Below are 27,990 nucleotides of genomic sequence, written 5' to 3' on the forward strand. Positions count from 1 at the left end.
CTATTGCTTCTTTTCAAAATAATCCTTATCAATCTAAACGTTGCCTTGCTGCAGCCTACGATGTTCCAGAATCAACACTGCGGACGCGTCTTAAGGGTATCCGTCCTAAACACGAGACAACATCAGTCAACCAAAAGCTCAATATATAGCACGGGGAGGAGCTCTACAGGTTGAGCAAGCTCAATTACTAGTCTTACAGGCTGACAATGTGGTTGAATAGGAGGTCCAGGCTGATGCTGCCCCGCGACGTCAGCGAGCACCACCAACGTGTAGCAAATGCCACGTGCAAGGCCACAATAGGACTCAATGTAGGGCTATCTAATCTATCTTGCTTCAAAACCTCACTTAACTTGACCATGTGGTTGTGGAGCAATTGCACGCTGAGTTGAGCGCGTTTTGGTGGGGTGCGCAGGATACTGATATGCGCAGCTTACTGATAGAACACGTTAGCGAGAGAGCAGGACAGGTCAAGGGAGTGGGGTTCACTACTAGCGCGGCAACCACCCAAACCGCGTCCGTCCTTATCTGCAATCTCACCATTCTCCCTATCCAGCTCACAAACATTCGACAACACGATGGGCTTCACGTACAACGCGTACGGCGAGGAGATTCGCCGCCTATTCGATCCCGCCGACGATCCCGGCCGGCGCCGGATCCCCCTCGCGGAGCTTGTCGTATACAACGCTGAAAAGCACGTGTCTCAGCTCAAGTTCCAAGCCCGAACTCTACCAGTCGAGCGAGATGAATTCTCACTCGTCGTCTACATTGACGGTGCGTGTCGCGGCAATGGCACACGGAATGCGCGCTCTTCCTACGGCGTCTACTTTGGACCCGACTCGCCGTACAACGCCAACGGACTCATCGACAACGCCGCACCGCAGACAAGCACACGCGCCGAAATAGAAGCCCTCGCCGAAGCCCTGAAGATCATCCAGGCCGTTTGTGCTACCGACTTCAAGCTTCAACAAATCACGATCGCGACAGACTCGTCGTACCTGGTCGACGCCATGTCCAAGCACGTCGGAGGCTGGATCGAGCGTGGCGGTCTTGGCTCGAGAGGGAAGGCGGTCGCGCATTATGACCGGCTGAAGGCGTTGCACGAGCTGCTCGACGAGATGGAGTATGGAGATGACGGCGGCATCGTTGTGCAGTTCTGGCGTATTGAGCGGAGTATGAGCAGCGCCGCCGATGCGCTTGCCAACGCTGCGCTGGATGCGCGAGTGGATGCACGAAGAGCGCTGGATGCGTGAGTGAATGCACGAAGAGCGCCGGCTACGTGAGTGGATGCACGAAGAGCGCCGCCGATCAAGTCGTCTCGTCGTGTCACGGCGAGGATAGGTAACTGTGTCGATAAGCTACGAGTCTACGGCAAGTGCAGAATGCCTGCTCATCTCCTAACATCACCCCCGTCACGACCTCGCCCCCCTCCCAAGCCCTCCCGCAGTTCAATTGGGCGCCAAATCCCGCGTGCAGGATCGACACCGTCACGATCCTGTGCGCCACATGGGAAGCCGCTCGCTGCGTCACCGTCCAGTGTGGTCGCCCCCCGGAGCGGTACAGGTCCATCAGTCTGAACGCTGCCCCGCTTTCCCACGCCCGCCAGACCCGACAAAGGAGATACCCCCAGTCCGTCCTTGGGACCCCACTCGTCCCTAGGCCCCCAGTACGGCACAGGAATCGTGCGCATCGTCGCAAACCTCGCATGCGGTATCCCCTCTTTATCAGGCAGACTGTGCGGCCAACATCCACGCGTGCCGACCTGGTCAGTCTTGGATTCCGCGCTCATCGGCGATAGCTCGATGGCGGCGTCTCGCCGGTGCCACTGGTGATGCTCTGCGCATTGCTGCGCGCGGTGGTGGTATAGGTAGCACGCGAGCGATGCGGTGATGCAGAGTGATATGCTGACCAGAATTGCGATTAGGAGTCCTGGCGGCGACATGTGAGGTGTTGGGTTGGGTGGCTGCTGGGCGGAGAGCTGCTGTTGCGAAGCAGAGCAGCTGTGCAAACTTCTTGACTGACGTTGATCATGCGGATGTGTGAATGAACAGGCAGTTGAATGAGTCGAGCCTGTCATGCCTCGTTGTGATTCTGCAAACGACTATCCATATCCCGCGAACGGGGTTGTAAAGCGATGCATCACCTTACGAACGCTGCTTCCCGTCTCAATCAATTAATCTGCCATGTCTGATGGATCCTCGCTCGACTGCAGATTCAGAGTGACGCGCAAGTCACACCAGAAGTTGCGCCATGGCATATGTACACGAGCTCATGCCTCTTACACGATACCCAGCGAACAAAGAAATGATCGCGAGGGTGCGATGCATGAGGTGCAGTCGATGCTCGTGCAAAGTCCAGGCTCATGACAAGTGGGGCACGCTAGATCAAAGTGGCACATGTCATGGCTTGTAAGTTGGAGCAAAAGCATGAACAAGTTCAGTGTGTTGAGGGCAGACGTTACTTGGATTGATGATGAAGTACCCTACGCCGTGAGCGGTGATGTGCCCTGCGACGATGCGATCTACTTGGTATGAAAGGGTCCCTGTGCACTGGCATGATCCCTCGTAAATCGCGGGCCGTGCCGAACCGAGCTTCACCTCTGTCCATATTGCTTTTGCCGCCATGAGGTGATTGAACGTCATGGAAAATCAATCTGTCGCGGCATGGCCCTTTCGCAACTGTGCAGAGTTGACATGTGCAAGTTTAGTACGTGCTCCACGACATGCGCTCAGGCAAAACCCGGAATACTTCGCCTGAGTTCTTCAAGGCTCGAAGCGCCCACAGTCAGGTTCCGCGCAGATACGTATGGTTGTGCATGCCGCGTTGTCTGTCTCAGGCATTGCTGCTGGCGCGCAGCGCGCGAACTATGTTGACGTGTCAAGCCTCCACTGCTGGACTTTGTGCGCGAGGGAGTTGCAGCGGCCAACGCATGCGTCGTATGGGACTGTGCGAACAGGTGGGACGAATGATATGACGAGCTGAAGTCGAGTCTATCGTGGTGGAGCGTTGGTGTTGCGTTGTTGACACGACGTCATCGCCAGCCAGGGCAGGAGCGAGGCTGTGTGAGCATGTCGCCGCGGGGTTCAAAGGATGATGCCAAGTCAAACGCTGGGACGCGAGCAAGAGCAATAAGTCGCCCAATTCGCCGTCTATTATTTCTCTCATTATTCAAGCACGTTTCACGTTGCTCACAGCTGCAGGACGATGTCGTCGCGGAGAGGGTGCTTCGAGTCCTGTATGCGGTGTTCCCAAGCGTGCGTCGATGCCGCCTGCAGCACAACGTGCAGAAGCGAGTCTGCCGGTGACGAAGAACGCCTCTTGTGCGACCTTCAAAGTGGGGCACTTTGTGTACAGAGACTTTCCCGGACGTACCGATGTCCTGCGTCTGTCATGAGCTGCAGATGGATCGTAGTTGCGAGGTTAGCCGCTGCGCTATGTATCGGCTAACGCATGCAGGCCCAAAGGGGGGGCATGAACGTGAAAACGAGAGGTGGGAAGACGTGAAGCCTGCAAAGAAAATCTCTGTTGATGAGTCCAAGGCCTGGGGGGAAAGGGCAGCGATGCCAGGAGAGACGTTGACAATGAAGCGTGAGCATCGTGACACGCTCACCGCATCTCGCGGAAGGGGGCTGTCGTGCCCGCCTCGCACCAATCATCTCTTCAAGTGCGTTCTCTTGCAGCTTGCATCTCGTTTGCCCTGCATCTGATTCGACTCGTGGTTTTCCTTTCGGCCCTGAGCTGCGTGTTCTGCAGGCCTGATCAGCTTGACCGGCGAATCGAGTGGTGCAGCTTGACCGCCACGGCTGTAGCCATAACATAACATAACGAATCTGCGCACAATGGCTTTTTGACGTCCTCTGCCCCCCGCTCTTGTGAGACTGGTACCAATACCTGGCTTCGTGTAGCACTTTGGGACTCTTTTTGGGCTTGCATTGGGCGCGTTTTGTGGGTGCACAGAAGTCCTAGGGTAGGGCCTGGAAGGACGTTTTCACGCGCGACTGGGATGCATTGATTGGGCGTCGCCAACCCCAGCCTCATACCTCACCACTCAGTCTTGCACTCCGCGTACACGCAATTATACCGCCGCGGAGCCCCTTTGGATCGTCAGCCTGCTCCATCGTGCCCTTTGGAGCCTCACCCAAGCTCTCTAGGCCCCCGTTGCTACCTGTCATCCGGTATACTGTTTGCTACTTAGGCGCCAACGGGCGAAGCTCTTGGGCGTCAACAATATAACAAGCGAAGCTACTGTCTCGCAACTGCACCCACGCGAAATTGTTGCGCAGAGGTGTCTCGTAAAAAAGAAAGAGGTTAGAGGCTGACGAGGGGAAATGCACATCCATGGATGCTGGTAACAGCCACGGTGACACCAAGCACGACACAGCATGACGGCGGCGCCAAACCAATACCACGAGTCCAACCGAGCCGAACGAACACAGCGTGCGCCGGAGCCGTACCTGTCCTGCGACATATCGAGAGTGCGCTCGTTACTTTTGGCGGCCAAGGAGTCCTGCGCGTTAGGCGAGGATCGCGGAAGTAAGACGGCTGGCTTTGCAGGCTGAGCAATAACACCGCGCCGCGCTCGAGCGGTGCGTGGGAGACATCCAATATCCAAAGATGCCCCAAGCGCCGGCGCCAGAGAATGGAGGGACGAGTCGCGATCGAAGCAGGCAGAGGGCCAGGACAGAGGTAGGCGCAAACAAGAGCATGTGGAACCGCCTGAGCTTCAATAAGATTGGGAACTGGCTGAAGCGTGACGATGACGAACCATCATCCCCGACAAAGACTAGGCCTGCGAGCTCCGGACAAAAGGAGAGCGACAGGCCGCACTCAAGCGGAGGGCTGCTGCACAGGAGAGGCAGCAGAAAGGTCGTGCCAGGGCTGCCACGGCCGCTGACGTTCAAGCGCATGCAGAGCGAGATGAGAGACAAGCTGCTCGAAGTGCCGCTTGAGCCCGAGCAAAGGCGCGCTACGTCTGCAGACCGCAAGCCCTCCATTGTCTCGAAACGCAACCCCTCGCCCCCACCCATATCCATACCTTCACAGTCAGCGCCCGACGTCCTGAGCGCACACGAGAGCGATATCCACAAAGAAGAGAAGGAAAAAGAGCAACAACAGGTGCAGCCTACAATAGGCGGTGGACCCGACTCGAACATACCCGCAGGCGCAAGACAGATCGATTACAGCATCGAGAACCTTCCAGACCCTGAGCCTGCGAGTCTCGCACCACCGATCGGCCTGGACGACTCGTTCCACGGATACGCTTCACCTCCCTCGGTCTCTGATGTCGACGATGTACGGTTGCAAGAAGAGCTGGAGGCAAAGTGGATCCTGAACCTCAGCATGCATTTCAGAGACATGTCAGACCGAGAGAAGTTTTTTGTCACCTATGCAGAAGAACGAAACAAGTGGAGAAGAGTCACCGTCTCTTGCGATTACCGCAACCTCGAGACGGACTCGCTAGAGTACGACCTCAAGACACTGCACTACCAGCGAGACAAGAGTGCTAGGATATACGAGGCGATTCGCGACTCCTTGCTGGACATTCAGTTCTACGACACGGTCACAAATCTGAAGCTCGAGACAGCTGACGGTCGCCTCCACGTTCACGTTACCGAGGATATCAACGAGATTATTCCCTATCCCTCGATCTCAGCGATTGCGCATCTCGACTACGAACGTTTCAAAGAGAAGGAGGTGGACTTCGATTCCCACATCTCTGGTTTCGTGTACAAGGTTGGAGTGGGAGGCCGCACATACATCAAGAAGGAGATCCCGGGGCCGGATGCCGTCGATGAGTTCCTCTATGAGATCAATGCGCTCAGTAGCCTGCAGAACTCAAACTCCGTCATTCAGTTTGAAGGCGTGATTGTTGACGAGTCTGGCCAGCTCATCAAGGGACTGTTGATCAGCTACGCAAAAGAAGGCGCGCTTGTCGACATGATCTACGACTTCAGGAACCAGCTTTCCTGGGAGCGGAGGGAGAAGTGGGCCCGTCAGATAGTGGAAGGACTCTCAGAGATCCACGAAGCTGGATTCGTACAGGGCGACTTCACTTTGTCGAACATCGTTATCGACCACAACGACGATGCAAAGATCATCGATATCAATCGTCGCGGGTGCCCGGTAGGCTGGGAGCCACCTGAGTTGGCAAGGCTCATCGAGAGCGGCCAAAGGATCTCGATCTACATAGGTGTCAAGTCAGATCTTTTCCAACTAGGCATGGTGCTCTGGGCGCTTGCGGAGCAACAGGACGAACCAGAACGCCAGGAACGGCCACTGATCCGGACCTTGAAGCGCCAGGCGAACATACCCGAGTATTACAAAGACGTCGTGGGAGCTTGCCTTAGCGACAAGCCACGTGATCGCCTGTCAGCCAAGGCATTGTTGACCAGATTCCCGGATCCTGTCGATATAGATGACTTCAGACCGAGGATTGCGGTCAGGGATAGTCTGTCCTCACACAGAAGTGACAAAGAGTACATCGACCCCAAGATGGCTGTTGACCACAACGACATCAAGCAGCACAACGACATCAAGCAGCACCACGACCTCAAGCAGCACCACGACCTCAAGCAGCACCACGACCACACGCATTCGAAATCGTCGTTTGAGAACGTCAACAGGCCGTCCACAGACTACGTCCCCTCAGCTGGATCATACATCCTACCGCACAGCGAGGTAAGACGTGGCCGATCATCCGATCACGCAAGAAGCCGGAGCAGACACCGACAGAGTGACTACTCGCCATATCCTGGTCACCAGTCGATCATGTCTCTCGATGACTCAGAGATGGATAACGATCTGGTGAGCCTACCTGCAAGCCGCGAGACAAGATGGCAGCAGGTGTATGTGGATGGCGACACCAAGCTTGTTCAACGCGGCGGAGGTGAAGCAAGCATGCACGACTTCGAAGATCAAGATGCTAAAGAGATATACATCACGCCTGGAACCCTTGCTAGCTCCTACGTGGGCAGCAAGTCGAGTGATCAAACGCCACTCAACCATTCCACGGTTCTCGACGTATCTCCGATCCAGTCACCACTGACGCCTTCACACGGCCAGGTCCCTGACCACAACAGAACGGTGGTCAGCAAGCCATCCTTCAGCGATTGCATGCATCAGCTCGCGCAGAATCAGACAGAGGAAGTTGTGCCTAACCAACGTCACGACGTAGACGAGCCTCGTCATGCGCCTGACACAGACTTCCTCGCAGAGCTCGAGCGTGAATTTGAGTACGACTCAGCACCAAGCTCGCTGGCACCGTCTCGTATCGGTACCGGCTTTTCTATATTCGATCGTCCAGAGCGCAACTATAGAGTGGGCACTGGCTTCACCACCTTTTCAGCTGCCACGAACTTCAACTCCCCACTTCGTCAAGACACAGGCTTTGCTGAACCTTCGAAGCAATCATTCGACACCGAGCCAATTCGAAAGAGCATCGACGAGAGCATGCGAGACATACAAACAGCGACGGTGGAGGGACACCGCGTCAACGAGAGACCATGGGAACCCAAACAAGATAAAGTGATTGGCTTTGTTGAAGGTGTGAGAGCACATGAACTCCGACCAGGGATCAACGATCCGATTGCGCAGCCATTCGTCACAAAGTCAAATCAGGCAAAAGCATCGAGGAACCCGCCGTCATTTGAAGCGATCGCACCGAGCCGCAACGACACACGCAACCTCCACCCACCACAAAACAAGTCACTGGAGGAGAAGATATCGAACACAACAATTCGTCCAACTGCTTCCCCTCCAGCTGCCGCACCTCCCCTGGCTCCGGCTCTCGACAACCACAGCCGCGCATACGGCACGGCAGCACCATCGAGCAGTGCGGCAACACAACCATACCACGACACTAAGGCGGTCTTTGAACCAGTCGCCACACCACAGTACGAGCACGAGTATTTCCAGCGGCTACGTACAAACTCAGACCTCAACAATAAGAGATCGCAGGATCTTGAGGATTACCTCAGTACGGAGATAGAATAGGGGGAGGATAAGACGGACGCGCGCGAGCGCAAAAAGTAAGCATCATGTACGGCATTCATTTGTTGCGGCGTTGGATCTTCTGGTTCTTGAGCGTTCGATTTCTGGCTACATTCTTGTTCCTTCCGCAGGCGTGCACGACATCGACACGCATCACGACATACCCTTACCAGTACATTGTTTAACTTCTCGTATGTTCATTTTTGTCTAGAGTTGTACTTGGGCTGTCATTCGTTGTGGGGAGCTCATTTGTAGGGTTTCGGCATAGGATTCTGGTTTTACACTTGGCGCTCTTCGGATAGGTAGATACTACTTGAAGGCATTCTTGTTCCCACACCTAAGGGCGCTGCATCAATAACCAATTGACGCGTTACGTGTTGCTAGCTTCGCTGGCTGTGGGGCTTCCATCTGCGGGTGCATCCTCCCATGCTGAAGGCGCTCTAGCCGAAAGCTGGGAGGCGGGGCGCAACGAAAGTACAGTCAGCATCTATCTCTGCCTATTCCAACTCTTGGTTTGAGCATCTCTCCAATCCTTGGTCTCGCCGATCCACTATTGACGGTCTGGTAATGCTGTTCTTGGCAGTTTGGACTACGACGCTCTCTCTCAGCCCCCACGGCTTGACCGCCACTGCCGCAAAGGATTTGCTACCCACAGTTTCAATCCACCCTCAACCGCACATGTAGTGTAGCACAGTATCTGCTGCTATCCATAGATGTCTTTATTATCGACATGTATCGAGGAATGTAACTCTCCGACATGCGAATACAATGGAGCTGGATACCCTTGGGCAGTGAAGCTTGGACAAGGATCCCGCCATCTCAGGAACGAATGTCGTACGCGAAGCTTTCTCGATTTCCCGGATGATGGTGACAGTGGACTTAGTGAAGATGAAGCATCAATCAGGAATCTGGAACTGGTGGAATACCCCGATTCGTTACCTCACGTAAACGCCTCAAGATCCGTCGTTCCTATACTGATATCGTCACGTCCCTCTTATGGTATGCTTCCCATTAAAGCAGACAGTATGCGCAATGGGCCTTTCTGGGATCTTCGTAGGTTTGCTCCACCTGAAGCAAGCGCCTCATTCGTCACTGCGCCATCTACTATGACGACGAACACATATGATTCGGCTATATCGACGTTCAGCTCTAGAGAAGACTCCATGCCATTCGCGCTACATGAGTAAGTATATCCGGAGATCACAGATCTCGGTCCTGGTATTGACTTGAACGACGCAGAGATCATGCATACGCCAAACTACTGCGGACGCATAAACTGTGGCCTGTCGGTCCGGACGAAGAGCTTAATTGGTCCGGAAGAGGCCAACACGCCGACTTTGGACTTCACGAACGACCGCTACTGAACGAGATTCTTACATACGAGGAAACTCTCGGCATTGCAAGCACAGCGACTGTGCAGAGCGTCAAATGTCGGAGGATTTTGTTGGCCAGAAAGACGATTATTTGCAATAAGCGACATAGAATGACAAGAGCTGAAGCCATTGGAGAGGTCGCGCATTTGTCTCGGTTAAAGCATGCGCACATTCTTCGCATGATTGGAACATACGTGATCGGCTTTGAATTATCAATCCTGCTTTACCCAGTCGCGCAAGACAACCTCGCTACTTTCCTCGACTCGATTCAGGATGCTGTCGACGCGCCCAGCGCTTTCGAATCCAGGTCCATTGTCGTTCGCAAGGTCGATGCGACTCGGAAATTCTTTGCATGTCTAAGCGGAGCTGTGTGCTACATACACTCGCAACTTACCAAGCACATGGACATCAAACCACAGAACATACTCGTTCGAGAAGGCCTGGATCGAAGGTTCCAGATATACATTGGCGACTTCGGCGTCGCGCGATCCTACCAGGACACACAAGACATCGTGACTGATGGGCCAACGTCATTTACTCGCAAGTATGCAGCGCCAGAAGTCTTACAGCAGGATCTACGTGGATTGTCCGCAGATATATTCTCACTAGGATGCGTCTTTATTGAGATGATAGAGACTGTGCAATACTTTTATACCTGCGCGGATCAGAAAAATAACCCGCCAGCAGAGCACAACCGGCTCGCCCAACAGCTCATACAGTCGCGCGAAATCACATCGTACGAAGCGAGCATCGATTCGATGCAACAGCACCTGAAAAATCTATTCCAGCAACGGGAGAAAAGCAGCGGTCGATCGAAACCGTCACCGTGTCACTCATGGCCAGCTGTCATCTCCGACGGCGAAAGATTCCTAGTAGAAGAGAAGACTTTGACAAACCGGATGACACGATTGATTGCCTGCATGATCCATGTCATTCCCGAGAATCGCCCGGTCGCAGAGGAATTGCAGGCGTATCTGGGCGTGCTGTCCTGCTGCAGAGCAGGGCAGGTCTCATTAGAGGCCCAACAAGACGCCATGGCCGAATGATGACATTGCTGAACGATCATAGTCTAGATAAACCGGATGTGGGCTCTAAGAGATTGATTCAGCCAACACGGCTGCTCATTTTCAAGCACATGTGGTGATAGCGCGAGTAGTTGTGCGATTCAGCTGCGCGCTTACGCGGCGTAGAGCAGGTCTCACGATTGATAGAGGTTCAATACTGTTCTGAAGAAGCATATATACAATAGTAGAGACTCACAAGTGCAGCACGTTATAGTACAACATCTTACTTGGATCGCACACTTCAAACCCTCCATTACCGCGTAAAGAAAAGTTGGGGTGTCAGTCCGTCGGAGTGCTTGCGGCACGCATAACCACCGCTGGTCACTCTCCTTGGTTGGCGGCATGCACGTACAAGCACACTGCCTGGATGTTACGCGCAACTTGTCAATTTCTTTTCTATTGGATGCTCAGGTCTTGATGTTCGATTTTTCTAGCCTTCCTCACTACTTTCGTCTTCATCCGAATTATCTACCGTAGCCTCCAGTTGGCAAGACCCCTTCCCACAACAGAAGTTTCCGACAAAAAGCTTGCGAAGAGCGGAAGCCGTCGGTCGCTCTCGAGGTGATGGGCTCATCATAGCAGCAATGAGCAGTCTCAGCGCACCGGTAAAGTCTGTTCGGAGCGTCTCCTCGTGAGATATTGTCTTGGACGTATCCAGTGCTGTGGAGGTCGTCAAGTAATGGTAATTTAAGATGTCGAGGTTGTCCTGGTAAGAATTACCGTTGGGACTGTTTTCGAGACGCAACTGGAGTTGGCGAGTGTGGGTTGTCTGGTCCTCGCGTTGCAATTGTTTCAGTCTGTCATACCCAGCACCCGAACTTAACATGTTGGCCAAATCGTCGTGAAATGCAATGCCAGTCCACGCGTCGCAAAGGGCGATGTACATTTCCAAGTAAACGCACCCCAAAGAAAACATATCTGCAGGGAGTCCTCGCTTATCCATGGATACCACCTCCGGGGCTGCATACTTGCGTGTAAAGCATACCTGACCATCTGTTTCTATCAAGTCCTCGCGTGGGTACGATCTTGATACTCCAAAGTCTGCAATGTAGATCGTGAACGTGTATGGGTACTCCAGGATCAACCAGGATGGCTTAAGTTGTTTCCGGACGAGTATGTTGTGTGGCTTGATATCCAAATGCTTCGTGAATGTTGAGTGGATGTAATGGATCGTATCGCTGAGGCAGGCGAAAAATGTGCGACATGAGTTCACCATTGCTATCCACTGGCGTCGTCCGGTGGAGACGCTAACAACCGTCTCCAGATATTCGTCGAGATTGTACCTCGCGACAGGGTATAGTAGTATAGAGAGGTTCTTGCCAACGATGTATGTTCCTATCACACGCAAGACATGTGCGTGGCTGAGCCGGCTGATGTGAGCTACCTCTTCAATGGCTTGCTCCTTAGTGAACTTGCGGTTGCAAGATATCGTCTTGCGTGCGAGTAAAATACGTCGGCACCTGACGCTTTCCACAATCGTGCCTGTCGTGCTTCCAAGTATACCTTGGACCTGCAGTAGATCGTTGATCTGACCGTAGTCGCTCTTGGTGAACTCCACATGCTGTCCCCTGCCGGACCAGTCTTGTTCTGTGGAAGGATCGACAGGCCACAAGTCTCTAGAACGTAGCATCTGAGCGTACTGACTATTTCTGGTAGAAATGGTGAGTAATTCGAAAGCAGTATTTGTTTCGGAACTCACTCCTGAAGCTGCTTTCGGACAAATTCGCGATGATCTGGTCCTCCAGAAGCCGTCTTGTAACTATTCTTAGACATTACCGAGCGCGACGTATGAAATCCTGTGACAGATGTACCTGCCAAGGATCGGCTCTTTGGTATGCGTCTGATAGGTCGACCGTGAATTCTGGACAAGCCTTCCCTCAGTATCCTCGTCTGATCCGGGTCAGAAAATGCGACAGGTACTATAGCAGGGTCATGCGATGCCATAGACCCTGCCGTTCTTGGGGAGGCCTCCTTTCGAGCCCATTCCGGCTCGGGCCCGTGGTGAACCACAACAATGACGGTCAAAGATGCAATCTCCCAATCCTCACATTGTGTGAGCACACTAGTTGCTCGGGACATGTCAGTCTTGTTGACTATCTCATCAACAGAATCTTGACTGAGAGCGTGTGCTATCTCGAAGCGTTCCCTCTGACCAGATTCAGTATGTATCGCAAGTAATTGCGCTGGAAATAATTACCTCCATGATGAACGAATAGCCAAGTTGAATTAAGATCTCCGGATCTGCCAACTGTGTTGGAATCGTAGTTACTCCTAGAATTCCCGAATGTCTTGGTACCTCGCTTTGATGAACGACGCGTTTCAATGCGTCATGTACAACATTCGGCTTCGCTATCGGCTTTGTGTAAGCGTAGGTCGTACGATCGCCTGTTCCGTCAAGAGCTTCTCCTAGACTGAATTTTGAACAACTTTGTGGAGATCCCAGACGCGTCCATATTGACGTATACTCGTTGCGTGAAAGCCCTGTATGTTGCAGAAGATTAAGATCGCTCTGGAAGCTCTTCGTCCAAAAAGCTAGCTCGGGGCTCTTCGATGGCAAAGGTCGCTCCTGTCTGACCTCCGCTCCTTCCTCCTCTGCTTGATCTCCATCAGTAGAATCGAAGTCGCTGTATGCCACCGGTCCTTGCGAAATCTGCTCTTCAGTGTCGACTTGGGAGACCAGCCCATGAGGAAGAGGGCCGGACTGATCTCCAGAAGGCGTTGTCATGACAGGGCCCACACTGCTGAAGGACAGTAATGGGGACCAGAAGCTCGGTGAGTTACAGGTGACGGGCTGCGTTGCAGAGCTATATCAGTCATTTCACATCTGACAAGAAGAGTGTTGAAAGGAATCTGTTGCAGAATACCGTAGGTTCGAAGCGGGTAAATAACAGGCTTGGGGCTGAGTGTGGCAGCCACTACCTGCATAGCCCCTTGTTCGCAGCTGCACACCACATCATTGGTAGAATTGTCAGCCCCCAAATGTCGATTCGTCATATCACGTCTGCGCTTTCCCGCGCCCTTTTCCTGCACGCCTTCCACCTCTTCCCCCTCCAGCACTACCACCGTTCTTTGCTTTCTTGGGCGACACCCTCTCTGTGATATCCGTCGCATCAGTCTCCTCCTCATTATTCATCGCAAAAAAATGACTCTTGACCTGTGAGTCGCTTTTACGCACAGCCTTGCGCTTTGGCGCACTTCTCGTAGAAGGCGGCGGTGTTGGAGGATCGGAAGGCGCATCTGAGTGTAATCCCTCGTCCGAAGACTCGATGATGGATGTGCGCTTTCGCGTTGATGCTGCGGTCGAAATGCGCTTTGAGCGCTTTGGTGCTGGCTTCGTGTTGGTGGATTTGCGGCGGCGTGGGACGAGGTGTTTATCGTCTTCGTCGTCTTCGTCTTCGCTCCCTCCAATCTGAACAATGTTCGCTTCTATAATGCCTGCGTTTCGTGCTGCGTCAGGCTCGTCATCTTTGCTATCGGTGTCCGGCTGTTCAGCGGCGGCTGTGAGCGAGATGGGCGTACGATATGCGGTGTCTGCGGCAAGTGTGCGTTTCAGCTCTTCGTGGTCGCCGAAATCGATTGTGAGGTCGCCATGCGTGAATTCCTCCTGACTTGCGGGAAAAAAGCCTCCAGCCATATCTTCAGCGCGGGCAGCTGCTGGCGTTGCGTCCTTTATGAAACCACCACCGCCTCCTGCAAGCTCTTGCCTCAGGAAGCCACCCTCAAAGTCTTTGCCCTGATGCTTCTGGAACACATCCCACTCACTCTCGACTTTGTTGTCTACCGGCGCATACAAGTCCTTCTGCGGTAACTCCGCCTCCTCGCCATACTCCTCCTTCATGCGCTGCACGATCTTCAAGCCCGAGTAGAATTTCTTCCACAGCCCCAGTACAAACTTCTGTCTCTTCTCTGCTTCTTTCCTTGCCTTTTCAGCCTCTTCAGCCTCCCACGCATTGATGAGCAGCTGTTTGTTCTCTTCAGCAATAACAACACCAGTGATGACTGGCACAGCACGCTGCTTTCCGAACTCAAAACCCGTGCATGCTTCTGCGTAGTTGATGTTCAGCTTGCGACACACGCGTGCTGTGCCTTTGAGCGGGATGTGCACAGCACCCTTCGGTACCATGGTGGGCACGTATACATCAATGTTGTTGAACGCGTTGACAGGAATTATTCCATCCTTGATCGGCTCAGGAATGATCCAGTCCGTCTGGTTCTTCGCATACAAGCCCTGCTGAACCTTCCCACCTTCGATACGCTCACGTTCTTCGATTTCGAGTTTGCGAGTCTTGGTCACAGCGCGCATGGGTACATACTTGAGCGGTTGCTCGCCAGGCTTGACCTCACGGCCTTCCTTGTGCCACGATTCAGTGGTCTTGCAGTTTACGATGTCTTTGCGGCGGTAGACGGGCTCAAGCTTGTCTTCTTCGCCCTTCTTACTGATGGCAAAGTGGCGGACAATTTGTGCGCCGCGCTTGAGCGCTTCTTCGCGGCGCAGGTGACGCTCGAGCACGTATTCCGTCGAACTCTTGTACCCCTGCAGAGTCTCTTTGCCACCTTCTTCGTCCATCGTCTTCTTTTTCTCGGGCTCTGCGGGGACAAGATCACCCCCTTCCTCAACCTCGTCCCAGGGTTGGCGCTTGTTGTGAGGGCGCGCGAAGGGGCGCATAACGGACTTGAACCAATTCCATTCTTCCCACCGCTTGACTTTGCCGCGCTTGTTGTGAATTGGTATCTTTTCGATGGGCATGCGAAACCCCTTGGTACGACCTGGCCACTGATTTTTGGGGAGATAGCGTGTAGTGACGTCCTTCGCTGTGCCATCAGACGAGAAGGCGATCAAGTACGCGAGAACCTGCTTCGCCTTGTCGGCTGCCGCGCCACGAGCGTAGAAGTCGGAGTATTTCTCAGGTATCGCAGAGCTGGCGATGATCATACGTGAGAGTGGAGAGACCGAGACGGGTGTATGCGTGAGGTTTGAAATAACTTCGGTCCAGTACGTCGGGTATGGCAGGTCGTCTTTATAATCGCGGGTGATCAATGTCTTCTTTGATCTCTTGTCGACTTCAATATCAGATGAAATCAAGATGACGCTGCTGAGACCACTACTGTCAGAGTCCGAGCCTGAAGATGTGACGACTTTTCTACGGTTTCGAGGAGAGACTTGTTGTCTCGCGTTGGCCCTCATTGCAGGCGTCCATTTTGACGGCGTGGCTTTTGTAGCACCTTCGATCTGCGCAGACTTTGTAAGGTCCTTCAGCTTCTCCAAATTTTTGGGCTTGCCCTCCTCAGCCTGACTGAACCCAAAACCAGCTGGCTGTAAGCTCACTATCATGCGAGCTTCGATGCCGAGTCCTCGAATCAGTGCCGTAAAAAGCTGCTGACCGGCGTCCTTGCTGCCCTCGCTTTTGCGTGCCATCTCGCGGAATGCTTCGCGACCCTCAATGCGCTCCCCGAAGCTATCCGCATGAGAGCCATCTTCCTTCCATGCATCGATTTCTGCCTGTAGCGTTGAAGGCGACAGGTAGCCTCGCTTTCGTAGTGCGGGTGCTGTGGATCTCCACTTTGCTTTCCAATATGCCGAGAGATATTTCAACAGTCGCAACAAAGGGTCGCCGTGAGCCATGTTCGGTGTCTCCGGCTCCATACGCTTCGACTTCGCACCCCAGTCACGCTGTTGTCTCTCCGATAATCCTGGAATCTCATCTCTTGCCAGTGTGGCTTCGTACTCGCGCCGAGCTTCCTCTTTTCGCTGCTTCGAGAGCTTGTTATCTGGAGTATCATATACTTTGACTCCATTACTGCCGCTGGCCTTCCAGTTGCCCTTCTTGTCATTGAAATTCTTCTTTGCGTCTTTGTTCACCTTCTCAGGCGTCTTCTGTGACTTTCTCTGCACGACTGCGCGGCTGAGCCCGTCTGGCACGCCAGCATCGCGCCAATACCGCTCAACCTCACGCCAGCACCCACTGGTCAGCCCTCCCACCAGCGTCTTCTGCACCTCTTTGTCCTCTATCCAAGCATTGCGCATCAGGTTGTGGAACATCAGAGCCTGCACATGCATGCAATGTGTCACGTTCCGTATCTGACGCTGTACCTTCGAAGGTCCCCTTTTGCCGTCTAGTTTTGAATCGAACGCGGCTTTCGGTGCTGCGGAAAGTGTGAGGGCGATGTCACCGGAGATTTTAGGATCTGGTCCTGCATCGTGTTTTGTGTGGTGGCGTTGTATGCCGAGTGCGTCCTCCCAGTCATCCTCCTCGCTCTCTTCCGAGCCTGAGGCTTCTTGTGTTTTGCCCTTCGCATCCCCTTTGCCCTTGCTTACATTTTTAAGGGGCACATCCTCGAATATATCGTCGTCGCTGCTGCCGGCGTCTGAAAGCTCGCTATCGTCATCACTGCCCTCCAAGAACCTCTTCGTTTGCAAAAGCGTACGATTCGCTTTTGGCGGCGCGTCAAATACGAATTGCTTCGTTCGGCGTTCAGGAGGTTTTGGTGCAGCTGGCTTGGCCGCGGGCGCTTTCGGTGCTCGCGGGCGCTTCGGTGGCGGTTCTGGGACCGGAGAGCCAGATTGTAGGCGTTTGCGCGACAGGATTGGTGGCATGATGCCAATTACAACTACTCCTTATTCATACAGTGATACTTGTGGTGCCGATGCTGTTATCCATAAAGTTTCGTTGCGATTGCAATGGCTGGAAGTGATGACGCACCTGTCCCAGCGAGAACGAGCCTTGTGGGTCGATCGATCTGCAGATCTCACGCTAAGGCGCGCGTCACGTCCACGCGCTGTCACGCGGCTTTCGCGCTCGTTGTTCCATAACGCAGTCATGGTCTAGTCTTTGCAGAATCCTTCGAACTGCACCCAGGGTGCTAGATAGTCACAAACGCTGATAAGAGAAGGGATAAGATGAACGATCGACCATAAAGATGCGCCGAATACTAGCACGTCAAGGAGCGTACTTCGCACTCTCTCCGCGATCAAATTCCATGACTGAACCAGTCCATTGCACGCCTTGCCTATGACGAAGATTAGTACGCAGTCGTGGACAAGTGATTGCATAGGGTGTTCAGCTCGATTTCAAATATGATGGGCAAAAATCGTTCAAGGCTGATAACGCCAGGTAAGATAATTCTATTTTTGATGCTAGCCATGACCAGCAAGTCCAGCAATGCCTTAGATGTGTTGCATCGATATCCATCTTGCGAACGCAATAGTGCAAAAACAACGTAAGAGACCAAAGTCGAGCTTTTGCGATGCGAGTAACGGCCAGAACACAGGTATGAGATGATCAACCAATCGAGGGAAAAAAACATTGCCAGCAGCGCGCACATTGGGCGCCGGGAAGGGGTATATCAACAGTGAAGAATAGAGAGTCAGCTGCGAGTAGAGGCAAGGCTCGAAGCTGGCGCAGATATGCAAACAGGAAGCAGAGATGCCAAGGCAACGTATACAAGAGGACACAGACATGATCTGGGCGCCCCCGGTGGTGGAATGGGCAACATGAGTGAGCGCATGTGGCAGTATTGAACCACAAGACATAGCGTAGTGTGCTGCAATGACTGCCACCAAGGCATTAGAAGCTACGCAGGAGGTGAAGCAACACCCTCATGCTGGCGGCGATGATGACGAAGGAGGTTGTCACGACGAGAGAAGCCTTCGGTGTTGGTGCATCCGGGGACGTGACAGTAGTAGGTGACCTTGGCAGCGGCTTGCTCGACGTGCTTACGTTGATGGCGAATGAGGTCCTTGGGATAGAGAAACCCCTCACCACACGTGCATCTGTGAGGCCTCTCACTACGGCCAAGATGTACCTTGAGATGGCGGCTAAGATTGGTCAATGCGAGTTTAAGTGCGGGGTGGAAGAAGCCTCACTTCAGTTCGCAGTTACGATCGAACGCCTTGTTGCAACCCTCAGCATTACAAGCGAACCCGTTCTTACGGGGCGCCTGACGTCTTTGAGGTCCGCATTGTGACTCTGCTGGTGACGTCGGTTGACGGCAGCCAGGGAGGTACGTGTCTTCGATGTGGGCCTGGACGGTGACAGGCTGGACAGTGGTCGCATCTTCATTTATATATTGGAACGTGCTGTCCATGAGAAGTCGCGACGAGTCGGTGACGAAGTTCGGTACCTCAGTGAGGTCCACCGCGTCACTGTGTGCGTTGATGACGGGAGGGTCGTACAACGACGATTCATTTGAAGGCGGGGAGGGGTAAGACGACGAACTCTGGGACTGTGCGTAGGTCAGTCATCTGAAGTCAATGCTGAAGGTGGTCGATGTGTATACCAGAGCACATGCGCAGTCCAAGTAGATGAATGCGCAATCCAAGCAGCGGAGCGTGCCGTCGAAGTCAGTGTAGAATTGCTCCATGGACGGCATATGGTAAGAGAAATCCATGGCTGGACTCGCTGCTGCTGCTGGCTGGAAGCAGAGGGTGAACAACACCACAATTGCCAAGCGCCTGTTCATGCTATGGCACAAGGTCGTGGATGCCTAAGGTGTGGATAGTGGTGATGATGAGGGTGCTGGGATATGGCAGAAACGACGAAGTGTAGCAGCAATGGGTATACAAAAGATGCCAATGCACCAGTATGACTGTAAGAGCGTTGAAGCGAGTTTTGAAAAGAGTGCAGGACAGAGCAGAAGAAGTGCAAGGTGGGTTGGCGTTGTAGGAGGACCTGCGGGCGGCCGCCTGAGGCTAAGCCACCCCAAACGTGATCTCATCGAGCTCATTACTTCATCTACAATTCTATCAGTATTGTCTGTTAGTAGCGATCAAATTTTCTTCCGTTGTTGCGGAATGTAGAGTGGTGGTGGTGTTGAAGTGCACGCTTGTCGCAGTCGTGCACGACGGTCAAACGTGGGGAAGACCGGCTTGACCTCGTCAGAGGCGGCTCTCCAGCCCACGTGATCGTAGTCGAAGCTCGAGCCGACTGAAGATTTAAAATCGAATTTTGGTGCAGTCAACCTTGATACCTTTACGATATTTCTATCTTTCGTGAATTCAAATGGTCGTTCGCTTTTGTCGTTTCTGAGCACGTGACGTTGAGTCCATGGACTCGGGCTCTTCTTGAGTTCTTTCCTTTCGCTTCGGCGTCACCTTCACCGGTCCATTCCTAAATCGTTATCGCTGCATCATTTCATTGGTCCAATTGATCTGGGTTTCGCTCGCTGTCATGGTGAAGTGTAGGGTGAGTGTTGGGGTGCACATTGCTGGAAGCTGAGAAAGCAGACAGACTGCGCCAGAAGTAGCCAGGGGTTGAGAAGAGGTACAATTGCAGCGTCAAAAACTAGATCACTGCAAGTCGCCTTCAACGAGGGCATTTTCGGCGATGCGGCTGGGGATGCACAGTTTGTTATACACCCCCTTCCTAGCCCGCTCATCTGTGCCCCGTTCTACATGACTCCCCGTCATCAACAAGGCAGCCCACTCAGCCGCCCCAGTCGCAGGTTAACGTCGCAAGTCCTACCGCATGAATGAAGCAGGCTGAGCACTAGTTATCATTAGGTATCGAGCATTTCGTGGTGGTAGCTTGACAAGGACTTTAGGCGCCAGCCCATCTGTCTGATTGGATTTCAGAGCGGGCGCAGCCTGACACACGTCCCCGCAACGTGAAGAGGCCGCTCACTCTGCAATCCTTTACGCGGGCATACACGTTTTGGCGTCGCGCACTCGTTCTATGCGGCCTTCTTCTTCCCCGACTGGCTACCGTCAGCATGTTGGTACACGGTGCTAAATGATCGGGAAGCCCACAACGCACGGGATCGGCTGCACGACTCACGGTCCCACATCCTGACGGCCTCCAGTTCTCAGGGTCTGCGTCGATTCTGCCTGCGAAAAGGCCTCCGGCTGCCTCCTTGACCTTTCAACTACCAATATCTTCTTAACATCTGATTCAGGCTCGCAAACAACGCAGGCTCTGGTGGGACTTGATGAAGTTCCATCAAGCTTGCACAATTGACAGATCAGCTGTCTTCGAATCGAAGCCCTCAATGTTTTGATCACATAGAACCGGTCTTTGCACACCGCTCCTGCTCAACAGTGCTTAAATATTATTGATCAGATTCATATGTATCCACCTTCATGGATACGATCATCATCTGTACTAACTCTCTGTAATAGCTCGGCCCGCTCAAGTAAGTCCACTGTGTCTAAGTCGTCCTCGGAGTGGGACGTGCGTATGGAAGAGAGGGTAAATTTCTCAATTGCTAAATATTGTCAATCATCCTGCTTGCATCTCTGTTTCAGCGCGAAACGAAGCAGTCCCCTGGACTTCCATTCTTCCAGATACCTCTGCATTGTTACATCCGCATCACCACGTTCGAGAAACTCCAATAAATTCCAGACTGAACTCATGAGATTGTGAGCGCTATCATGGTGAAGATAGTGATCGACCAGGCGCCTTGTCATAGTCAGATGTTATAGTGTCACGGAGCAAAAGGTCAACCTTTTACTCCCTTGAGTAAGTTCGTCTTAACCGTGACATGTAGCTAAAGCGGGATCCATGTAAGCTACTATCGATTGAATGCAGCCTCGAATATCCATGCAGTCGGGTTCAATGAATTTGGGCCATGAATGGAGATACTCCGTCAATCTAGCCATCAGTCTTCGTGCGCAACGATTGAATACCATCAACGTATCCGAATCTGGTGCGCAGGCCCTTCCCTACTTTTTTAACGGCATCCTTCACGTGTGGACTTGCCTTGTACTAGTTAGTCTTGCGTAGCAAGTTTGGCATTGCAATGCGAGTGACGCCGCCGCGCGTTGCTGCACGGGGCCATGTTCTCTTGTCACAACATATCCAAAACCGGGACGATGACAGAGATTGGCTAATAAATTGCACGGGCAATCGGGGCATTCCGTTTGCCGCACATCTCTATATGTTGGAAGTCTACTACCTACATTACTCTTGCATCGTCCTCAACGGTGTCCAGTAGCCTGGAGTCCACCACTAGCCTTGGTTCGTGTAGTAAAAAGGCTCCTCCAGGATTTCAACCAGGCCTTGCGTTCAGTAAGGAAAATACAGATACTGAGAAGGGGGAGCGCGACTGCAAACCAGATTGTGATGCTCAGAGGCCCTTGACCGAATTGTCTGAAGTTCATACCAAAGACTGAGGTTACGAAAGATATCGGTAGGAATATGAACGTTATTCGATTCGTTGCTTTGGTCAATTCAGTTACTAAGCTTGAGTCTTTCGCGGCCTGTCTTGAGTCGAAGACTGTTGAGAGGTTCATTATGGTCGATTTACCACTGTCACATACTGTGATCAGAGTTTCGGCCTCAGCCTGGAGAAATTCCAAGTCCTTCAGTAGACTGAGTTTGAGTTTCAGGCGTCGGTCGTCGTCTTTGAGCAACTTCGCTTCAACGTGAAATACGTGGTCGTTAAGGACACCTACGAGCGTTTTGAAATGTGCGGACCAGCGGATCAATACTGTCTTTGTGTAGTCGAGGTGCAGGATATCGTCCATGGATGGTAAAGTTTCGCCGGTCGGTGGTGTTTGAGCTAACCTCTCTGTCGTCAGATCGCGAAGCATATTGAGGTACTGAGAAGCAGCTGACGCTTGAAAGCGGAAGAGTTCTTCCAGCAGCGAGAGCGGATCCGTTGATACCTCGTTCCAGTCCAATGTCTCACCATAGCGTGATGGTAGGACAGCCAGCGGTTGCAGTGTTCGAGGGATTATATTACCATTGACGCTTACATTGAACGTCGTGATATTGGTGTCATCTGCTGATTGCACTCCTCGGTCGAAAAATACCGGGCAGAAATCTGCCGTCGAAGACAATTTTTGGAATCGCGGCGTGTTAGGGGTAACGATACTGTCCTCTGGATCTCCTGCATCGGACCACACGATCACTTTCGGAGATTAGTACGGAGCCAGCAGCCATCAGAATATCGCGTACCTCTGGGACCGGATGCGGTATTGTTGATAGAGATTGACACAGCTTGCTCAATCACCATCATGTCCCCGGAATGTATGTTGATTCGCCTGATGATGGACTGTCCATGCTGGATCGTCGAGTCTCCGAAGAAGTTCTTCACCTTCTCTCTGAGCTTCATGTGGCAGGAAGATCGTGCCTCATGCAACTCTCGAACAGATATTTCTCTGACATCTGAATCAAAGAAAACAATCGAAGGGATGAGTAGACGCGCACAGTGTCTGTTCCTTGATGGGATGCTGGACCCAAGGAACCAGTCTCTCCGAGCTCCGGGCAAAAAATCCAGATGACTCTGTAAGAACCGGAAGTCAATGTTGTAATGGCTTGAAATCTCTTTTAACCATTGCCTAGATGGATACCCGGTAAGAAAAACGAGTTCTGAGGCTTCAGTGCCGGCACTGACTGAGCTGCGGAAGTTCTCGGGGCAGTTATATACGTCATGCGTCCTCATCCCTGTACTTGGGGTTCCTGCGCGTCGGAGTTCATAACGATACAGAAAGCGAAAGGATGCGGTCGCAGAGGCTATTGGTATTGTGCTACGCAATGGGGTTCCCATAGCAAGGTAGGTCTTGATGCCATTGAGGTACGCTGCGGAGTGTAATGGGTCATTGGCAAATGTGCGACTTCGCTGCTGTGAAGTTTGGGAGGGGGTATCGGTGTTCATTGCTTTGTGCGATTTAGAGTGGGATATCCAGATTGCGCTTTGGGGTAAGGAAGACTGACCATGCAGTATTGTTCCTCTCAGATACCTTTGGTACTCTTTATCAGGCTGGGCAGAGATGTCATGATACGAGGCCGGAGACTATAGCAGGAGCCTCGGGTCCCAAATCATATCACACAGCCATGGGCTGCACCAATGAAGCAGTAGATCATTCCCTGCGGGACGTCTAAGGGTGTGTTGTGTCGTATCAGGCTGTGGTGGCTTAGCGCGCAGCCGGTGAGTGGAAGGAGCTCAGCCGCGCCCCTCGCAAGACTGAAGTCTGGTTTTCACAAAGACCCATCGTACTTATCGTCTCGCCATCCATACCTCACCTTACGACTTGGCGTGTGACCTCGCCCTTCTTACCAGCCTTGATGGGTTCTTTGAAGATATGGCGCCAGTGGCGCGGTGGCACCGACGGCTCACAAAGGTATTATGGTCGCATCTCTGCCGCGGGCAGCAATCATCAGCTAATGCTGCAACAGTGTCATTCTAATTCCTGGCGTCTCTGCCGCGACTTTAGATCAGCAAACGTGCAAGCATTTCCCAGACTTCATTGAACGGTGTTACACAAAGCCGCAAACTGCGATCACGGTATGGGTCTATGATCATGGCTTGACGCCCCACAGCCGCGAGTGTTGGGACACATTTTGTGCTGCGGGTGATGATCTTCTTCGCGAAATGATCAAGATAGTCGAGAATCAGCCCAATGTCAGTATCTCCAGTGGACAGAGGAGTTGGGTTCATAGCTGACAAATATCTCAAGTTGGAGCTCATCGTGATTGGCCATCGGCTTGGTGTGTTTCTCTTAAAGAAGGTTCGCAACTCGCCCATTGAGGCACTGTCAGTTTTCAAAGTCTTACCTATACAGGCTTTGACCATTGCGCACTACAAAGAACAAGAGCGTCTTCCTGGCCCTTCGGCTCTGATCGAAGCGTTGCATAAGATCATCATGATTGGTGATCCGGATCTCCGTGCTGATAATCGCGTTTACTGGCCAGATCTTGTTCGTGAATGTTTCGAACACCCCAAGAAAGTTGCTGAAGAGGTCTTCAGTCAAGGAGCTCTTGATGGTCTCAAACGCATTTCAGCCAATTTCGAGCCCTTGCACCTCGAGTCGCAATCATTCCGCGTCTCTGGCGACGCTCTACACAAGCGACGCAAGTGGTTCCAGAAAACTTCGACATACAAGAACTGCCTTTGCAACGCAAAGATCAACGTGAGAGAGTACACAACATCTTCATCTGATGAGAAACTTTGGGAAGACGAAGGGGAAGATAGGATATGTGTATTCCACCCAGGAAGCAAGTGCGGTCAGCCGTTGCTACAAATCACTAGTGGCGGACATGTCTCCCATACTGACCTGTTGTTGGCGTCAAGTGTGAATGCAGGGATAAGAAACCCCGAACAGCGTTCGATACTTGGTGGCAGCTCCAAAGAGCGTACCGTTCACTATCAATCGTCAGACAATGGACACACCTCGCCGAATGGTCCAAAGGTAGATGTACCGGTCGTGGATGCGACAACCTCAAACATTCAGGTAGGACTGGAAGAGACAAGCCCTTCCACTACAGAGTTTCTGCGACAAGGCACACATTCAACAGTCGCCAGCGAGGATCAGGAGAAAGATGACCCCATTGCTTCCCCCGTTATGTCATTAATGTCTTCATCGGGGGGGGAGGTTAGCCACGCGTCAAAGTCACCAGCTATCAGTCCGTTGGAGCGGTCTGTTACAAATGATGTTCTCTTGCCTACAGCGGAGAACGTGGCCGGGCAAACTGAGACTACCCCTATACGGAACTTTCGTCCACTGCCTGTACAACTGGACGTTCCTCGACCTTGTGATGATTTTGTTGGCCGTCTTCCGCTTTTAAAATCAATGAAGTCGTATCTCATCCCTAGCTGGCAAGCCAGTCAGTCGCTCGAACACAAAACTCCTGCGCAGAAGATAGTTGTTCTACACGGAGCGCCTGGGATTGGGAAGACACAACTAGCTCTTGAGTTTGCGAGGCAAAGCGGCTCAGTTTATCATCACCACTTTTGGGTCAGAGCCGATAGCCAGGCGAACGTCGCACGAAGCTTCCATGATGCTGCTATTGCCTGCGAGCTGATCGACGGCAGGAAAGAGTACAGCCACTCGACTAGCACTGCTAAGTTCAAAGAGTGGATGATCAGCAGTGGACTCCGGTTACTGCTTGCCTTCGACAATGTCACCGACTATAGCATCCTGCCATTATTCGTACCACCAAACTATACCGGAACCATACTCATTACGAGTAGAGAACCTTGCCCGGAGAGTTTGATGAATCTCTCAAGAACCACTACTTCAGCGCTCGAGCTCGAAGTCACGCCATTTACCGTGTCTGAGAGTGGAAGTTTCCTTCGGAAAGCTTACCAGGACCAAAGTCGAAACTTAGACGAAAGAGTTGTTCAGAGTCTTATGGAAATCACAGGAGCATCGCCTATAGCTCTAGACTTGGCCGTTGTGCAGATGAAGGCAGAGGATTTGACTGCGCTCGAATACCTGGACAAGGTCAAAACCACCTCCGCCTCCCTATCAAAGCCAAACGGCTCAAACATGGAAGAGACGGCCCAAGCGCTTCGTATATTCAAGCTGATTGCCACATCAAGATCGTTATCTGCGCAGACACTTGAGTTATGCTCCACCATGGCTTATTTGGATCCTGTGGATGTAGATGAATCTTTACTTTTAGCGGCTGGATCAAGTAAATTACCTCTTGAGAATCTGCCAGCCACCAGAGAATTTTTGAAGCTCTGTGCACAGGAGTCTGCGAAGCATGGGTACACTCTGAATCGAGATGGTAATCGACTAAGATGGAGACATGAATTCCTGCAGGACGCTTTTCGTGCCACAATGACTTTGCAACAGCAAGAGCTTGCTCTACAGACGACCAGTCTACTATTGTGCGCAAGATGGCCTCGGCGACGAAGGCTTAGAAGTGTTCTGAACGGCTACTGGCCGGAGTTCGACAGCATTCACACGCACGTCCGGCATCTCAGTAATCTGTGGATATCCCACTGCCAGGAAAGTGGGTCCTCAGACACGCTGACACGAGACAAATCATTTCTGGATCTTTTAACACGATCAATCTGGTAGGCATAGTGAATGAACTTGAAAGCTGAGGCTAAGTCATCTTGCAGGTATAACTCCCTCATTAGAGGCAATGGAGAGGAAGACTTCACGCTTCAGGAACTTGCTCACAGCATTTACGACTTTCGTAATCGGGAGGAACGAACATGGTCTCCCATCACGAAGGGGTCATCTTTCGTACCAGTTCGGTTGATTCGCATCGACTTCGACAATGAGCAGTGCCAGTTGGTAGAGACTGAAGGCAAGCCACACCCATACTTTGCCTTCAGTTACTGTTGGGATACCAACGAGGAAGTGCCAAGGCTCACAAGGTCTACATACACGCATCTTAAGCAAGGAGTACGATATTCAGCAATACGCGTCCTGAAGGAAGTGGTTCTCCTGGCGAAGTTAGCTGAGGTCCAATATCTATGGATCGACTCGCTGTGCATCCTCCAGGATGACTCCACGGACTGGGAAGCGGAGACTTCGCGCATCACAGACACATACATCAACAGCTTTGCAACGATCATGTATGCAACATCTGCCTTGATCAAGACTGAATTCGATTGGATAAGGAGGGGTTGGACTCTTCAAGAGACAGTGCTGGCCCCTCGTCGCTTTACACTCGGCAATTACGTGTTACACAGTCATGGATCAGATGACTTCAATCAAGAATGGTTCTGCCGCATGGTAAGTCGTACAATTAGTACAGTAAGTACAAGCAGTCCAGCAAATACCTGCAGAAGCTTCCAGTCAATATCATGTCCGCATCAGGACTGCGATACCTTCTACGTACGCCTTCATGGGTACAATGGCTCGCCTTTTCTCGACCTCCCGGCCGATCTTCCAAGGGAGCTGCTGGAAGCACTGAGAGGTGATCTCTATCGACGCAACCCCGAATCTGCGGCAGGCATAACTCGCAGCGATGATAAGGATGGATCAATGGAACCATTCCAATCTGCAAGCAGCGCTTCGCCGGGACAGAGTCCAGTGGCTACAGAAGCCCAACAAGAATGCCGGATGGATGGAAATGTTGAGTCTCATGCGAGCTATCTCATCAGACAGGGACTGCAGGCATTCTATGATCATCAAAATTTCAGGGCCATTGGTAATTTTGTGCAAGCTCGAGATCGTTTGAGCGGTGGTGTCACGGCGTCTCCACGGGCTGCCCAGATCCACACACTTACGTCAATATACCTTGCGGCGGTTTACTTGCATCAAGGCATTATTGAGATGGCCTTGGATTTTGTAAAGAGCGCGGATGATCTTCTGTCGAGACATGATACTTTGAGTCCAGTGCTACACTCAACGTAAGTCTTCGAGGGTGACATTTGCAGCCACTTGCTGACTTTTGAAGTGCTGTACAGCTGAAGTTGACTCACGCCAACATCTGCCTCGCCGCGGGCGACATCGACAGATCTCGAAGCTTATATGCTGGCATAGTGCAGATGGTAGATGTTACGGATGAGGAAACTGCCGATCTTGTAGCAATTGCGAGGCTCAAGTTTGCAGAGATAATTTTGAATGAGCGCCGCACAGATGGGCAGTAAGTCTATTAGGCCCTTGGTCCCAGTTCTAACTAACGTTGAGTCAGGCGTCTTGTCAGGGAAAGCATACTGCACTTCGAAGACCAGACCACGCGACGGGGACAAGGACAGTGGGCTCGCGCACTGTTCTATAAGGCGTTACTTGGTAGTAATGATAGCGAGAAGCAGTCGAAAAAGCGGGCAAGGCGCGCCCTAGAAGATGTTTGCGAGGAGTTTGGTTTGTCGCAGCCACCAGAAGGTGAGCTGTCGAAGAAGGATTTTGAAGTTGTTCTCGAATTGGGCTACCGTTGAGTGTA

General features: G+C 52.3%; 7 protein-coding genes across 7 annotated transcripts; 3 read left to right on the forward strand and 4 right to left on the reverse strand.

Annotated features, from left to right (window-relative positions):
- Window positions 1–596: 596 nt before the first annotated feature.
- Window positions 597–1,205, forward strand: M421DRAFT_24021 (ribonuclease H-like protein; the record flags this gene model as incomplete). The annotated part of the gene is made up of 1 exon (XM_033588482.1): window positions 597–1,205. A coding segment is annotated over one exon (609 nt), but the record flags the coding sequence as incomplete, so codon positions are not given.
- A 114-nt stretch (window positions 1,206–1,319) lies between these two features.
- Window positions 1,320–2,422, reverse strand: M421DRAFT_332816 (uncharacterized protein). The gene has a single exon (XM_033589395.1). It carries the CDS (start codon window positions 2,072–2,074, stop codon window positions 1,388–1,390), a length of 687 nt encoding a protein of 228 aa, XP_033443321.1. The 5' UTR covers window positions 2,075–2,422; the 3' UTR covers window positions 1,320–1,387.
- A 2,189-nt stretch (window positions 2,423–4,611) lies between these two features.
- M421DRAFT_96362 (kinase-like protein) lies at window positions 4,612–10,405 on the forward strand (the record flags this gene model as incomplete). The annotated part of the gene is made up of 5 exons (XM_033598387.1): window positions 4,612–7,972; window positions 8,118–8,177; window positions 8,371–8,465; window positions 8,700–9,169; window positions 9,226–10,405. The coding sequence occupies 5 exons, from the start codon at window positions 4,612–4,614 to the stop codon at window positions 10,403–10,405; spliced, it is 5,166 nt and encodes a 1,721-aa protein (XP_033443322.1).
- A 448-nt stretch (window positions 10,406–10,853) lies between these two features.
- On the reverse strand, window positions 10,854–17,018 carry M421DRAFT_96363 (Rad4-domain-containing protein; the record flags this gene model as incomplete). Its single annotated transcript, XM_033598388.1, has 5 exons — window positions 10,854–12,072; window positions 12,123–12,571; window positions 12,621–13,214; window positions 13,253–13,516; window positions 13,599–17,018. 5 exons carry the CDS (start codon window positions 17,016–17,018, stop codon window positions 10,854–10,856), a joined length of 5,946 nt encoding a protein of 1,981 aa, XP_033443323.1.
- A 497-nt stretch (window positions 17,019–17,515) lies between these two features.
- M421DRAFT_426172 (uncharacterized protein) lies at window positions 17,516–19,267 on the reverse strand. Its single transcript, XM_033594320.1, has 3 exons — window positions 18,701–19,267; window positions 18,288–18,646; window positions 17,516–18,239 (listed from the first exon to the last, which is right to left on the reverse strand). The coding sequence occupies exons 1-3, from the start codon at window positions 18,881–18,883 to the stop codon at window positions 17,996–17,998; spliced, it is 786 nt and encodes a 261-aa protein (XP_033443324.1). The 5' UTR covers window positions 18,884–19,267; the 3' UTR covers window positions 17,516–17,995.
- A 1,979-nt stretch (window positions 19,268–21,246) lies between these two features.
- On the reverse strand, window positions 21,247–23,070 carry M421DRAFT_426173 (uncharacterized protein). The gene is made up of 2 exons (XM_033594321.1): window positions 22,318–23,070; window positions 21,247–22,270 (listed from the first exon to the last, which is right to left on the reverse strand). Exons 1-2 carry the CDS (start codon window positions 23,015–23,017, stop codon window positions 21,336–21,338), a joined length of 1,635 nt encoding a protein of 544 aa, XP_033443325.1. The 5' UTR covers window positions 23,018–23,070; the 3' UTR covers window positions 21,247–21,335.
- A 4,310-nt stretch (window positions 23,071–27,380) lies between these two features.
- M421DRAFT_9979 (uncharacterized protein) lies at window positions 27,381–27,985 on the forward strand (the record flags this gene model as incomplete). The annotated part of the gene is made up of 3 exons (XM_033598803.1): window positions 27,381–27,457; window positions 27,505–27,693; window positions 27,742–27,985. The coding sequence occupies 3 exons, from the start codon at window positions 27,381–27,383 to the stop codon at window positions 27,983–27,985; spliced, it is 510 nt and encodes a 169-aa protein (XP_033443326.1).
- Between the last annotated feature and the right edge of the window lie 5 nt (window positions 27,986–27,990).

This window comes from Didymella exigua, assembly GCF_010094145.1.
Source record: "Didymella exigua CBS 183.55 unplaced genomic scaffold M421scaffold_55, whole genome shotgun sequence".
Taxonomy (NCBI): Eukaryota; Fungi; Ascomycota; class Dothideomycetes; order Pleosporales; family Didymellaceae; genus Didymella; species Didymella exigua.

Excerpts from the sequence above, each read along its gene's own strand:
- M421DRAFT_332816 (XM_033589395.1), bottom strand. The coding sequence starts at position 2,074 with ATGACAGGCTCGACTCATTCAACTGCCTGTTCATTCACACATCCGCAT.
- M421DRAFT_426172 (XM_033594320.1), bottom strand. The coding sequence starts at position 18,883 with ATGAACAGGCGCTTGGCAATTGTGGTGTTGTTCACCCTCTGCTTCCAG. Across the intron at positions 18,647-18,700 it reads TGGACTGCGCATGTGCTCTG|TCCCAGAGTTCGTCGTCTTA; the intron begins GTATACACATCG and ends ACCTACGCACAG. Across the intron at positions 18,240-18,287 it reads GATCGTAACTGCGAACTGAA|CCGCCATCTCAAGGTACATC; the intron begins GTGAGGCTTCTT and ends GACCAATCTTAG.
- M421DRAFT_426173 (XM_033594321.1), bottom strand. The coding sequence starts at position 23,017 with ATGAACACCGATACCCCCTCCCAAACTTCACAGCAGCGAAGTCGCACA. Across the intron at positions 22,271-22,317 it reads TACCGCATCCGGTCCCAGAG|TGATCGTGTGGTCCGATGCA; the intron begins GTACGCGATATT and ends AATCTCCGAAAG.